Here is a 14,704-nt window from a genome sequence, read left to right on the forward strand (position 1 = left end):
GTAAAAGGGGAAGTTTGGCACAAAATAATTTTGGGATGAATGGGCAGCTAACTGGTGGTGAATAAGGGAGGCAGCCCCAAGTAGAGTGCAGGGGGTTTACGGGGCCAGGACAGGAACACAGTGATTGGGGGAAGGGGGAGAAGGAGCGTGTAGGACAAATATGGGGGTTGGTGCCAAGAAGGGAAAGAGCAGAGTTGGCACAGGTAGTGGATCAACTTTATTCCTCCTTCTTTGTCTTCTGTCCCCTTCCTTGAGACTTCTATGTTTTTTTCACCCTTGGCCTGTGAATATTGTTTCCTCTGCTTGGAAGACTCCTTCTGCCCCAATAGGCTAACTCCAATCATTCTTTAGTTGTCTCCTAAATGTCTCTTCTTTAGAGAAGTCTTCCCCACAGCCCCAACTCAAATAAGACCTTCTTCTTACCTTTTTCCACAGCACCAGTTTCCTTCACAGCCCCAATTGTGTCCATAAGGATACATTTCCCAGTGTAATTATGAGCTTAGTGTCCATCTCCCCCACTGAGCAGGAGCTTCCACAAAGGCAGTATTTAGCTAGTATTTGTTGAAAGAACAAATGAACGAGGCCACCTGAGTTCGTTGGGTTGGACACCAGGCCGCAGGTCCCCATTGTCCAGGCCACAGAGCAGGATCCACAGTATCAGGCATCAAAGGGAAGAACGGCCCCTCCTGGGGCCTAGGGGAGCCCCCTCCAGGCCTGGGCTGCCCATTCCACCCACCTGTGCCCATTCCACAACACACACAGCCTGACCCCGAGGACTAGAACACTGCAGCTTTATTGATTGAAACAACCGCGTCCGCAACTAGAGGTTACATTTGGGGGACATGGGGGTGAAAGGGGGACAAAATGGGGACAGAGGCTGGGGTGGAGACAGAGAGCAAGGCAAAGGGGTGAGGATGGGGTCATGTGACTAAAACAACCCCAATACCTTTCACCCATTAATGAGGGTCTCCTGTTGTGCTTTTACCTTGGTGGTGGGATGGGCCTGGGCATGGAGGGGTTGGCTTTCTCCCAAGTCTTTGAGGCCTCAGGGCTGGAGCAGTCCCCTCGTTCCCCTGTCCCTTCTCCTGGGTTGGGGATAAAGGCCTTGGTGAGCTGCCCACCCTGGGGCAGGAAGGATGCTTGGAGACCACCCAGAGAAGAGGGGCCAGCAGAACTGGGCTGAGATGGTGATTATGTAGGCGGCTGGGAGCGGGGGAGGTGCCCAGAGGAGGGGCATTCCCAGTGGGGCCCCTGGGAAATGAATATAGGTGACATGAGGTGAGGGGACAGTGGTAGGCAAGTGCCATCTCTCTGGACCTCAGCTTTCTCACCTGTACAGTGGGGGCACTGGATTAGATGTTCTCTAAGGTCCCTTCCAGCTCTAAGGATCAAGGAGTCCCCAAGAAAGAGTGGTCCTTCTGCCCCAACACACACCCTCACACACACCTTCTCTCATATGCACAAACACAATGGCACTGACTCAACAGAGAGGGGGCTGCTATCCTGCCTTTGGAATTGGGGAGGGCTCCCCTGAACCCAGAATCTCAACTAGTGGCCCTATGGGAACTCTCTTGAGCAGGTTTACCCACCCCATTCCCGGGACAGACCCTGAAAATACCCCCTAACCCTTTTGAGCTGTCTGGGGAGAGGAAAACACAAGGATTATCCCTGCTCTCCCAGGCTCCCCTGGACCGTAGAGGGAAGTCAATGAGACGAGGACACGAGGACACACTGAACTTCATTCCCAGCCCAGGCTCGTGTGAAGACAGAGGGGAGGGGAAACAGAGTCCCTTTCATCTGGGAGCCTGGGGGAGGGGCAGCAGCTTCAACCAGGGTGGGCAGAGGGTGGTAGTCTCCATGAGGCACCCAGGCCTGAACTGGGCAGGAGGGGCTGTGGCCTGGGATGCGAGGCCAGATTTGGGGGCAAGGATAGTACCTCTCCCAGTGCAGGGCCCAGTAACAACTGTAATATCTGCACAGGCACCAGGAGACAGGGCTGTTTGACCAAGCTCCTCCTTGTTGCCTGGCAGGAAACCCCAGGGGCAATGACCAGAGGTGTGATACCCTCAGGGCTGTAATACCTGGCTTCAAAGGCTGGCTTCATGTTAACTGACTGTGTGACCTTGGGCCAGTCCCTTTCCCTCTCTGGTCTTCACTCTCATTCAGACCATGAGGAGTTTGGACTAGTACTGTCCCAGCACTGTCAACCTGAGCCAGGGACTTTGGAGGGACATAGAGAGAAAGGAAAATGAATGAGAAAGCGGAGTCAGAGCTATCCCAGAGAGGGTGGAGGTGGGCGGAGCACCCCAGGAGGAGGGGGCTTGGTCTACAGGCTCAGCTCGGCATGCCTGGTGTCTGGTTATGGTCCCAGAGCAGACAGCCAAGCTGAGACTCCCTCTCTCCTACTTAAATAACAGCTGGCCCCAGGAGTCCCTTTGTCCCCCAGACACCAACCTGAAGGGGACAGGGGTGGAGGACCCCAACACCCTGAAGGTTGACCCTGGACTCCCCATTTTAAGGCCACAAAATGCCTCAGCCACCCTGACCCAGAGGGCGAGACTACCACTGGGGAGATGCACTGGATCCAGCCAGCCTGGTCTCCCCTGGGCTGGGGGTCCTCATGGGCCACCTACCAACACACAGTTGCTGACAATCACTGACACACGAAGACATACACGACACACCCGACACTGACACAGAGGGGCTGACTCACAGGCACACACAGACACTCAAACACTCATAAGTCACCTGACGACACACAGACACTTATTCCTTGCAGACCCCCTCGTACACACACACACATGCTGGCACACTCCTAGGTGCTCAAATCACACACACTGTTAAGGTGAGCATGTGCTGACACCCACATCCCCTGCAGACGAGCTGGCACACACAGACACACGTGAGGACCAAGGACCTCAGCAGCTCACTCAGGCACATTGCTAGCCCAGGTCAAGCCACCCTCAAGTCAGTGCTGCCCAGGCCCACCTTGATCTCCCTCTGGCACTGTTCCCTGTTGCTCATTTGTCCTGTGTACTCTGTCCATATGACCATGTTCCCTCTCTCCAAATAGACCAGGAACTCGGGGGCAGCATGTTTGCAGTTCAGCTCAGCCAACATATGCTGAGCCCCTTTTCTGTATCCAGCTCTACAGATGTGTCGGTGAACAAGGGAGACAGGGTCCCCTTCACAGAGCAGTCAGAGAGGGGACAGATGCACTCAAAGGTCATCTGAGGGCAGTAGGCACAGGGCACCATGGAGCCCCAAGGAGGAAGTGCTCCCGGCTACCAATCTCTGAATCTCCAGCACCCACCCCAGTGAGGGCACGGAGGAAGCACCTGACAGGTGATAGGCCAGTGGTTCCCACTCTCAGGTTCTCCAGAGGAGCTTTTAAACATTTCTGATGCCAGGCTGCACTTCAGTCCAATTAAACTGGAATCTCCAGGGAGGGCCCAGCACTGGTGCTTTCTAAAAGACTCTCTGGTGGTCCTATTCTGCAGACAGGCTGGGAACCACTGATTTATATAATCCATCCCACTGGGCAAAGCCCGCTGAGCGATTCCATAACAGGCCTACTTGTGCTGGGCATGAGGTTGGGATGGGGTGAGAGAGAGGATTGGAAGGCTCAGAGGAGGAGCTCACAGTCTAGTTGGGGCAACAGACCCTGTGCAGATGGGACAATTAAGGAACAATACCCAGCAGACATGATGGAAGCATGTTCTGGGAACCTGGAGCCACTCATTTCGGACAGAGACCTTGGCTGGGCTGGGAAGGCAGCCACGCTGGTCAGGTATCAGAAGGCCCCACTCCAGCCCTGGCCTGGCCACCCACCAGCTGTTGGTGATGATGATAACACAGGCCTGGCAGAGCTGAGATGGGCAGCGTTTGCTCTGGTTTCCTGCCTGCCTTCTGGCATCACAGTGCTGCCTCTTTTCTGCAGCTGTCCCCACCAAATGCTCCAGGAAGAGCCCTGTGACACCCCCCCCCCAACTGAAGGTGCTTGCATTTCTGTTGGGTCATCTGTAAGCTCTTTGTCAACCATAGGGGATAAAAGGTAGAAATTCAGGTGGTCAGAGGCCACTTGAGATTATAGAATAGGGCTGAAGTGGCATATTTGGCCAGCACTCCGCAAACATACGTGAAACTCACAGGCACTCACAGAGATGGGGGTTAGTCCCAGCCTCACAAACAGATATGTATAATTGCACACACAGCCCCATATTTGCACACTCTCCTGCCAGAGATGTACCCACAGTGGTACACAGACACAGATGGGTCCACACACATGGTCACACATGCGTGCACACACACACACGGCCACATGCACACATCCATGACAAATCATCCTGAAGGGGGCTGGGCCCTCTCTCTCCCATGGACATCTGGGTAGGGGGCTCAGGGGTGATGGTGAGGAGGAGGTCTAGGTCCCATCATGCCTGTCTCAGCCTCCCAACCCAGCACCCAAGGTTGGGGAATGAGGCTCAACTCCCAGGGAGCATGGTGACCAGCAACTGCCCCACACACCACCCCTGGCTCTACAAACCCCTCCTTCTTCACTGACCCTGGGCAGGGAAGGGAACAGCGCAGTAGACAGTGCTTTGAGGTGGAGGGGGAAAGGAAGCCCCCCTACAAACACCCCTATCCAGGGCACCCCTTCACGGCAAGTATATAAAAAATGGAGACTCCTCTACTCCTAAAATCAGTGTCCAATATGGGGGTATGAAATCACAAAAGCAGGACTTCTCCTCTGTTCCTCTCAAAGTCAAGCTTCACCCCAGAAAATGGCCTGGCCACCAACCCTTCCCCCTGGCTCCTCGGGGATGCAGCTGGGGGCTGAGGTTAGGCCAACAGACCAGAGTGGGGACTGTGCTCTCAGGAATGCAGCTGCTTGTGTGGTGGGGTGCAGTGGGAAGGAGAGGTTGGGGAACGGATCAGTCTTCAGACTTCCCAGGCCCAAGACCCTGCACTGGATCCCTTTGAAGGGGGCACAGTGATGGGGAATATGACGTTCCAGGGATGGGTCAGGGGATCTAGGTGACCTGGGGTCTCCAGCTTCTGGCCCTTGCTCTGGGAACAGAGTTTATGCAGCAGGTGCCTCATCTCCCTCATTGTTCCCTGCATGGGGATATTCACAGAGCTCACAAAGTCCCACCTGGCCCCCCTGACCCCGGCCTCCCCCATCCAGGGAGTCCCAGAGGCCAGCCAAGGGCAGGGCTCCCATGTCTTCTCCCCTCTGGCTTCTGGTAAAGCCACTGGGCTGAGCTCAGCCTTGAGTCAGGGACAGGGGAAGGTCAGAAACACACCACGGATGCAGCCAGGACAAGGCCTACATGGCACCAAGGTCCCTGGGGTAATGGATGCCATTCAGGCGAGTCCTGTCTCTGCAGTAAAGAAGGTGCTGGCAGGTCAGATAGAAACTTGTGCTTTAATATGTGTGTGTGTGTGTGTGTGTGTGTGTGTGTGTGTGTGTGTGTAACAACTGTCTCTGGGGCCTCAGTGCCAGGCCTCTGTCCTTGTTCTCTGCTCATCCTCGCAGCCAATGCAGGCCCCTTCCCTGGCAGGCGGCCCTGCCCCTGGGCACCCCGGCTGGCGGGGGTCAGTCTTTGGTACGATGCAGACACTTTGGTGTGCCGGGGGCGGGGTGGGGGGGCCATGAAGCACTCATCATCTCTGCAACGCCAAGAGGAAGATGGCCATAGGCCCCCAGAGCTGCGGGCGGGGCTGGCAGGGGGCTCCACTGCCCGGCATCACAACCACTGTGACAGGAGAGAAAAGGGAGACAGGCCAGGGCTCCTGTCAGCTCAGTAGGGCCAGGGAGGAGCAGGAATGCAGGCCATGGGGGGGCCATTACTCTGTCCCTCTCTCTGGGGGACCTGGAGGTGGGCACGGCCCTCTGTGCACAGAGACACACTCGTAAGACGTGAGGTGGTGTGGTGTGGGGGTTAACTCTGCCTGCCAAGATCCAAATCCTGGCTCTGTGGCTCACTAAGACAAAGAGCAATTCACTCAATATCAGTGGCCTCAGTTTCCTCATCTGTAAAATGAGTCTAATAGTAAAAGCCACCCCAGAGGACTGTTGTGAGGAATGAATGAGATCATGCATATACAGGTGTGTGTACCTCGCCTGGTACACCATAATCACTTGGTAAATGCAAGCTGTTATTATTGCTTGCATTTACCTGGCTCCCAGTGGGGGAAGTAGGAGGGGGTGCATGTTCACATCTGGATTCCCCTACCCCCAACACACACAGATGTACCCAGACAGAGATGCTGCTACTGTAAACAACTTAGTAAGCTCACAGGAGGATCTGGTCATATCACTGTCCTCCATATATACGTCCCACAGCCTGAGCCAGGGTGGGGCCCAAGGTGGGTACCACACATACTGGCACCTGTTCCCACAGTCACTGACACATGCATCCCGTCATCCAGCCACTCTAAACTCCCATTCAGACACCAATGCCTCCCCTGACACCAATGCCCACCCACATGGCCCCCCAGAAGATTCAGCAATCCCCCCACCCTCTTTCCATCCTGCACCTTTATTGGGATCCATCTGCTTCCTGGGACACTCTCCCTTCTTCAGTGTGACATCATCTATGGCGATATCCCCCAGGTAGCCCGAGCCTCGAACCCCCTCAAAAATAATCTGGGGTGGGGTCAAAGAGCAGGAAGCAGGGGTGAGGGAGGTTCTGCACCAGAGGCTTCCAGCCCTTAGCCTCAGTCTACCCGAAAGACCCCCCAATCCCTGCATGCTTTCCTCCTCAGCTCCCAGAAGCAGAAGCCCGGGGGCCAGGAAAGCAGTGAGGAGCACCGGCAGACTCACCTGGAACGGCCCGCTGGGGTTGATGGGCACATGTGCCTGCTGCCACACATTGCCCTTATTGCCACTGAGGGACCAGGCATGCATGTCCAGTGCTCCTTTGTTCCGGGACCGCACCAGGAGGTTGAGGGACCCTGTGGTGGGCATGAGAAGATGGGGCAGTGAGGGAGCACCCTCACCTTTCCCCATTCACCAAGCTTGACTCCCTACCACTCCCCACAGCACTGTCCCCGTTGGATGGGACCTTCTCCCCATTGCAGACTGGTTCTGTGTCCCCTTATCCCAGAGGGGACCGCTGCATGGGAAAGAGAGAGGACAGCAGCAGGGCTTCCATTCACCAGGACAGTTTGAAGTTTTCTTTCATTTTTTTCCATTCCTTCCTAATCAGCTAATCCCCTATCCCTGGAACATACATACACACATACCACCCCCCCCACCCTTCCTCCTCTAGACAGGGGAGTTGTCCCAGGACAGTGGGGCCCATGTCTGAACCCAGAGCAGGATTCCCAAAGCATGCAATTCAATGCACACACTTGGTGGTACATGATACATATGGTGATTTCTGGAGGTACAGGAATGGACTTTAACTTTTTAGTACTTAGAGTGTGGTGGGTGGATAAAATGGGTGAAGGAAGTCAAAAGGTACAGACTTCCAATCATAAAATAAATAAGTCCTGGGAATATAATGTACAGCATGGTGACTATAGTTAATAACATTGTATTGCATATTTGGAAGTTGCTAAGAGAATAAATCTTAAAATTTCTCATCACAAGGAAAAAAAGTTCTGGTGATGGATGTCAACTAGACTTATTGTGATCTTTTTGCAATATATACAAATGTCAAAACATTACATTGTACATATGAAACTAATATAATGTTAATCATACCTCAATAAAAAATTTAATACTTATATGTATGTTTTAAGGGGTGAATAAAGTAGCCCTTCAAACTCATGATTTCTCTAATACTGATGCTTAGGACAAACCTAAGAAAAAAAAATAGTGAGTTGATTTAAATAAAGATATTAGTATATATGCTACATAGCTGTGGTAAAATGTGAAATTCTGGAAGTATTAGTATGGGGGTGCTGAGCTTTTTTTGCTCACAGACCCAGGGCCTGAAATTCTGGAGGTGCTGAGGGGCAGTGGAAGAGAAGGAGGGGATCAAGCCTTGGCTAAGAGCACCCAGGAAAGGTCATGCCCTTCGCCAGCTCTTCCAGCCCACCTCCAGCCCCCTGTGACATGAAAGACCTGGCTCGGAGGGAAGGGGAATCAATCTTAAATGTCACCTGGTGGCTGGCATTTCCATGGCGCTGCCCACAGACAAAGCCACACCATCTGTGACACCAGATAGACAGAACCCCAGTGGGGAGAGCCACCAAATGTTACCTGCCTGAGACAAAAAGAGTTGGCTTGGACCAGGGAGAGCCAGTGAGACACAAGGTCTGGGGACAGCTGGTGCCCAGAGCTGCCAGGTGGGGTGAGAAGGGAGGGGGGAGGAGGGGCCAGCACAGCAAGAAACACCCTCCTCTCCCCAGTAGCAGGCCCAGGCCTGTGGAAGGAGCACACCAAAGGTTCAAGGCACGTGGGGGACCCTCACCAGCAGATGGGGGCCTGAGAGGGCTGCAACCAGCCAAGAGATGCCACACTGGCTTAGTCAGGGCCCAAGCCTCAGTGCCTTTTGGGCTCCCCACCAGCCTCAAAAGGACCTCCCTCTCTTCTTCCCAGAGATCTTCCCCCTGTTCCTATCCCACCACCCCTGGGGTCCAGCCTCAATTCCCATACCTTTTCTTCCTCCTCCACCACCCTGCCCCAAGGACTCTAGTTGGGGAACCCCACCTTTTCACTGCTTAAACAGAAATTGAATCTCTGCCCTCTTCTCTGATCATCCTACCAGCTCTAAGATCTCCCCTGCTTCCTGACAGCCTCTCACAGGGTAAGCTGGGGCCATAAGGATGCCTGCTCACTACATTCTTCTCTACCTTCCTTGTCACCTCCAAAGCCAAACTGAGCTACATGCTGCACCCTGGACACAGTCCAGCTCTCCAGACTCTGGGCTTTTGCCCAGGATGTACCCATTGCTTGAGATGCCCTCCCCTACTATGCTCCCCTGGCCAAATACTTCCTGTGCTTCAAGGCCTCTCTGAAACATCACCTCCTCCAAGAAGTCTTCCTGGGCTTGCGTTGGGAGCCCTTTGTGCTTCCTGGGAACTGAGTCCTTAAACTGCAGCTCCCTGTGTCCAGATAGCCCTCTGCTCTGTGGTGTGGCAGTTATTGGGATTCACATCTTCTCTCCCTATTTGACTCCTTGAGGGAAAGTTTCCAACAAATTTCTATCTGTTCTCAATAGTTGAATGTTCAATGAAGAACTTTCTATGACTGTCATCAGGACTGAAAAAGGGCTTTCTTAGAGTCTCAGGGTTAGAAGTTCCCTTACGGTTCATCAAGCCCAGCCCTATCATTCATTCAATTAATTGAGCAAGCACTTTTCTAGACACTAGAGATGCATCCATGAATAGGACAAAGACCCCTGCCTCCTGGAATTCCCGCTTTTTTGGTGGTAAGCACTATGAAGACAATAATGCAGGAAAGGGACAGAGAGCTGTTTTAGGTGGGGCTGTCAGGGACCTCTCCAAGGAGGCCTGAATGAGGGGAGAGGAAGAACATTCCAGGCTGGGGGAAATATCACAAGCAAAGGCCTCTAAGGCAGGAACCTGCCTCAATTATTTAAAGGAGACTGGTATGCTTGAGCTGAGTGGAGTCAGGGGAGAGAAGCAAAAAATGAGGTCAGAGAAGCAAGCAGGGGCTGGGTCAGGTATGAAAGGCCTGGAGAAGATGGTGATGGAAGGGGACTGGGCAGGGGAGTAACATGACCTGGGACAGGGGTCTCTGCACAGGACCCCTGCTGGACAGTCCTCCTGTCCAGGGACAAGATAGCCCACTCCTTTGCTGGGCAGATCTGATGCTTATAGGATCTTCCTCAGGTGGAATTCAAACCTGCCTCCTAGAAGCTTTCACTGACTGGTGTTTGTCCCACCCGCTGGGAACGCCAAGCAAGCTCTGGAGCACAGATGGCTCCCTCAGAGCTTTCTTTGCACCCAGGTACCTGGGCATCCCAGCTCTTAAGGCTTGATCTCCCAGGGCCCTATAATAGCCAATATGCTCTTCTTGCCAGCTGGATCCCCTCCTGAGCTGAAGATAAAATGACCACCTGTTCTGATTTGCCTGGGATGTGCGACTCCTAGTGTCAACAGTGGGAAAGGCTGAGGCAAACCAGGATTGGTTTGAATTGGTTACTCTAGCTGGGCAGGGCAGGGCAGCGCAGGGCAGGGCAGTCCTGGTCACCACCACTCTCCACATACCCCACAGGAAGCTTCTCACAAAGTCCAGACCCAGCCACAGGTGAACTGGATTGTGTGGATGGTCTGGGGGCCCCAGTGGATGCAGAAGGTTCCATCCCACTTCATTCTAGTTCATCAGTTCAGCTTGACCCAGCACTCGAGCTGTGGACATTTCTCCACAATGAGCCTTTAGGTTGATGCTTGCTTAAAGTCACTTCCTCTACCATGCAGTGAGGAAAGCAATGAAGCTTTCTCCGGCTTGTATATATATATATACGAAAACAAAACAAAAGAATATATATTTACTGGCTTCTATTTGCATAAAGTATTTCTGGAAGTTTACCCACCAAATCTAGTACATTGATTGCCTCTGGGGAAGGACTCTAGGTGGCAGGAGGACTGAGATGGGAGAGGGACTCTCATTATGCACCCTTTTGTACCTTCTGACCTATGCAAAAATACATTATCTTTCCTATAAATATGCAAATAAATAAATAAATAAATTTAAAATGGTTACTTCCTTAGCAGAGCCTCTATATCCAGGCCCCCAGAGTCAGTCAGGTCTCCCTGTTAGCAGCTGTCTTGGCCTCTGTCTTTCTGCTGCAGACACGCATCACAGTGGTCACTAAATCCTACGTGGTGCAATTAGTTATTTAATGTCTGTCTTTCCCACTTGACTGTAGGTGCCAAGAGGATGAGGAATTTGTCCGTCCTGTTCACTGCAGCACCTGATGCCTGGCATAGAGCAGGAGCTCCAGAAGTGATGGCTGAACTGATGAGTTCACTGACTAATGTGACACTCCTACCAGTACCATCTCTTCCTAAAGGGCACTCCTTAGGTTCATGGCCATGCTTAGGAAGGAAGACTTCCTCTCACTGCTCAAAAAGCAGCTCCCTTCCAACCCTGTGTTTAAGGCTTGGTAGAGTCAGACAGACTTGGGTTGCTGTGTGATCTTGGACAAATTCTTAACCTCTCTAATCTACATGGTAACCCTCACCTGGTGTTTGTGAGGGTTAATGAGACCACAGACACAGAGCACCCAGGATGTCACCTGGCATCTGGCAAGCATTCAATACAAGCAACCTCTTAGCTGATTTCTCCATCCCCTCCAAGACTTCCACCTCATTCTTTTGGAACCATTTTCTTTGTAGACTCAGAAAGCCTTGATCATCTCAAAACCTCAGACAAGTTGGCTCTGGATTTCCCCCAAACCCAGATTCTGCTCACACCACCTACAAGGATCTGTGATTCAGCCAAGTTGGGAAGCCCAGGTCTTACATAAGCCAGTCCCCAGCTTCCAATAGGTCCCCCTCCCTTCCCAGCCCCAGCACATGCTCAGGCAGACTACCTGGTGGTCCTTCGACTCACCAATGTGCTTCCCATACATGTGGTAGAAGAAGGAGACGCAGTAGAACTTGGCACTGGCGTTGTACAGGGGACTTACCAACCTTGCACGGTCCCCCAACTCCCGGGGCCTTGATGTCTCAATGAACATGTAGTAGCCTGCAGGGAAGGGGCAGATGTGCCAACAGCCTCCTCCTCACCCCTCCCAGGCCTCTTATCACCTGACTCCTTTTTTGCCTTAGTATCAGCTGTCTGAATCCCAGGTGCCTCACACCAGCCCACCCTGTCCTCCCTGCTCACAGCACAGCACAGGACTCCCAGCATTTGTGAGCTCTTAGCTCTGCAGCAGTCTCTCTTCCTCCTAATCCTCTAGCAAGACAGAACTGTCTCTCTCAGACTGGGGCTCCCTAAGGGCGGGGCTGTACCTCCCCTCAGACTGGGGTCCTTAAGGATAGGACTGTGTCTCCCCTTAGACTGGAGCTCCCCAGGGCTAGAACCCTCCCTGAAGCAGTCCTCCATCCCTAGCAGCAGGCCATGTCCTTACCCTCAGGGGTGCCACTTATGTCAGTTGGGGGACCAGTATTGGGGGAACGCTTGGGGTTCTGGGTGAGGGCATTTTGCCGGGTCCAGTCAAAGTTGTCTGTCAGGTCCTGGGTGTAGCCACAGATCTTCTCATCCTCAAAGTGGCAGGTGTTGTCTGCATTCAGGGCAGGGTGGGGAGGGAGTGAGACAAAGAGGGTCAGCCTCCTCAGGTCCCCTGCTCCAGCCCTGGCCACCCCTGAGGCAGTTCCCAAACATACAAGCAGTGGGCCCAGGATTCCAGGGCTTCAGAAACCAAGCAATGGGGCCTCTGACAAATTTGTTCTTGGAACAGGACGTCTTAAATTTTTTTTGTGCCGCAAACCTAACTGACATCTGGTGAAGTGAAGGACCCCATCTCTTAATAATTATTAAGGGGCATAAAATGAAAAACACAGGGTTACAAAGGAAATCAATTATAGGAAATATAGTTGTCAAAATATTTAAAAACAAATTTGTGATATAATAAGTGGGCTTCTTTATTATCTAAATAAATCACAAGATTCAGTGTTAGGTCTAACCACTATGGTTTTGAAATACTAATGAATGGAAATGATATTTAGAGATAGTTGCTACAACTTTTAGGTGATGTGAAAACATCGATTTCTACTGATGACAAAGTCACAGGTAGTGATTACACCACTTTCCTACATTTATCATTGAAGGAGATGTTAAATTTCTGCTAGAAGTTAGGGAAAATAAAGAAGCAATTGTATGCCCTTCCAGATTCCAGTTTCATGGACCCCTTTGATCCTCTGAGGGGTGGTCCATGGATCTCAGATTAAGGAACCCTGCCCCAGGGAACAGAGAATGTGGATTAGCCTAGTCTTTCCATTTTTATCTTGAGGACAGTGAATGGTGCTAAGTGGGGACAAAAAGTCCTGAGTTAGAGATGTCCCCTGATTCCACCCCTGTCCCTTTAAGCCCCAGAATAAATCCCTCATGCAAATATCTCAAAGCCCAGCACTGTTCCCTTCTGCTTCTCCTTTCAACTACTGGCCTCCACACCATTTTCTCTCTGGGTATCTCTTGGGGTCCCTTCCTCCCACCAGGGAAGCCTTTGTGTCCTCAAAGAGAAGGAGAAGTGGGTAGGGGTGTCTTACCTGACAGATTGGGAGAGTTGATGGCTGAGAAAGCAAGCAGGAAAACTAAGTCAGAACCAAGGTATGGGCTGTGCAGAGGGTGCCTGGGCTTAGGACCAGACTGGGGGCCAGAGGTACCTGGCCTGCAGTGATAGAATATAATACTGCACAGTGGAGAGACCCAAGCTTAGGAACCATAAGGGGAGTTTAGAGGGGTTCCCTGGACATGAGATGGACCCACCCTTCCCACCACCACCACCACCACCACCTACGCTCCGTGTAGTGGATGATGCGGGAGGCCATATCTCCGGCCCCAAAAGTGGTATAGGGTGTGAGGCGGACCTCATAGCTGTGGGGCACACGGAGGTCAGTCAGGATGTACTCCAGGAGCTGCCCTTTCTCCACGCGCCGCACTGGGATGGCCTTCACCATGGCGTTGTGCTGATTCAACTGTAGATACAGGGAGTTTCCAGATGCCCAGCAGGCCACGCCCTCCACCTGAGCACCAGCCCAGGCCCTGGTGTGACTTTAGGGGGCAGCATTGGGAAGCAAAAGAGCAAAGGACTAGGAAGCCAGCCCTCAGTTTCCTCATCTATAAGATAGAGCAATCACCCCTTCCATGCCTGCCTCCTGGGGCTATCTTAATAATAAGTGACAGTAACATATATTGAACAATTAATGTGTGCTAGGTACTGTCCTCAATGCTTTGCAATCATTAACTCAAAATAATGATCCTACCAGGTGGAATATTATAATTACCCCCATTTTACAGATGAGTAAACTGAGGCCAAACAGATGTAGCCTACACAAGTTAATAGAGAACTGAATTTTAGCTTAGGCAGTCTGCCCCAGAGTCACACTCTCACCCTTCACCCGACGACCCCTTGGGCTGGACAGAACCATGTGGAATTAGACTGGACACAAGACCAACATAGTAGCTCTGGCCTTGCATTCTAGGGGCCCTGTGGATGAGACTTAAGCTCATGCCTTAAACTTCTGATGCTAGAGTAGGTTCTGTGTTTTGTGAGCAGAATAGGCTCTGCCTCCTTTCTGCTACATTTACCCAGCAGACACCTGCTCAATTCTCAGGGCTGTGCCTAGAGTATGGGTCCAGAAGGAAAGGTCCCTAGAATCTCTCAGCTCCTGCTACTGTGTCCAGAACACTTTCTCTCTGGCTATAAACAGTTATCGATAAGAGGGTGAATGTGTCTCCACCCCCTTCCCCTGGCTTCATGAGCATTCCCAGGGCTAGCCTGCACCTGGGCCCCTGTCCCCTTTGGCCCACCTGGCGGACACTGAGTCTGTAGTTGAGCACAGGGTCGACAGCGTCAGGCTCCCTCTGGGTCCACTGCAGCACATAGGAGTAATTCTTGGACAGCTTGTGGCTGCGGGTGGGGTTGGGGGTGTCGAAGTAAAACTCCGGGCTGTAGGCTTTGGCTGAGAGGGCAGGGAGGGGGCATGGGGCCGTGAAGGGTAGGGGATGGGGAGAGATAGAGAAAGGAGGTGTGGGAGAGGGAGACAAAAGAGGATGGGT

General features: G+C 52.4%; 1 protein-coding gene across 4 annotated transcripts in view; it reads right to left on the reverse strand.

Annotated features, from left to right (window-relative positions):
* Positions 1-777: 777 nt before the first annotated feature.
* MDGA1 (MAM domain containing glycosylphosphatidylinositol anchor 1) overlaps positions 778-14,704 on the reverse strand; it is a 56,883-nt gene continuing 42,956 nt past the window's right edge. For 2 of the 4 annotated variants that reach the window (XM_006173283.3, XM_032462989.1), the window contains 8 exons: positions 14,456-14,607; positions 13,443-13,620; positions 13,192-13,215; positions 12,054-12,206; positions 11,534-11,668; positions 6,827-6,957; positions 6,541-6,649; positions 778-5,756 (listed from right to left, as the gene is read on the reverse strand). In XM_006173283.3, coding sequence (XP_006173345.1) covers positions 5,665-5,756; positions 6,541-6,649; positions 6,827-6,957; positions 11,534-11,668; positions 12,054-12,206; positions 13,192-13,215; positions 13,443-13,620; positions 14,456-14,607 — 974 coding nt within the window. In that variant the 3' untranslated portion in view covers positions 778-5,664. The remainder of the gene's footprint in view (positions 5,757-6,540; positions 6,650-6,826; positions 6,958-11,533; positions 11,669-12,053; positions 12,207-13,191; positions 13,216-13,442; positions 13,621-14,455; positions 14,608-14,704) is intronic. The other 2 variants (XM_032462986.1, XM_032462987.1) reach the window with 2 other exon arrangements.

Source organism: Camelus ferus, chromosome 20 (assembly GCF_009834535.1).
Source record: "Camelus ferus isolate YT-003-E chromosome 20, BCGSAC_Cfer_1.0, whole genome shotgun sequence".
Classification (NCBI taxonomy): Eukaryota; Metazoa; Chordata; class Mammalia; order Artiodactyla; family Camelidae; genus Camelus; species Camelus ferus.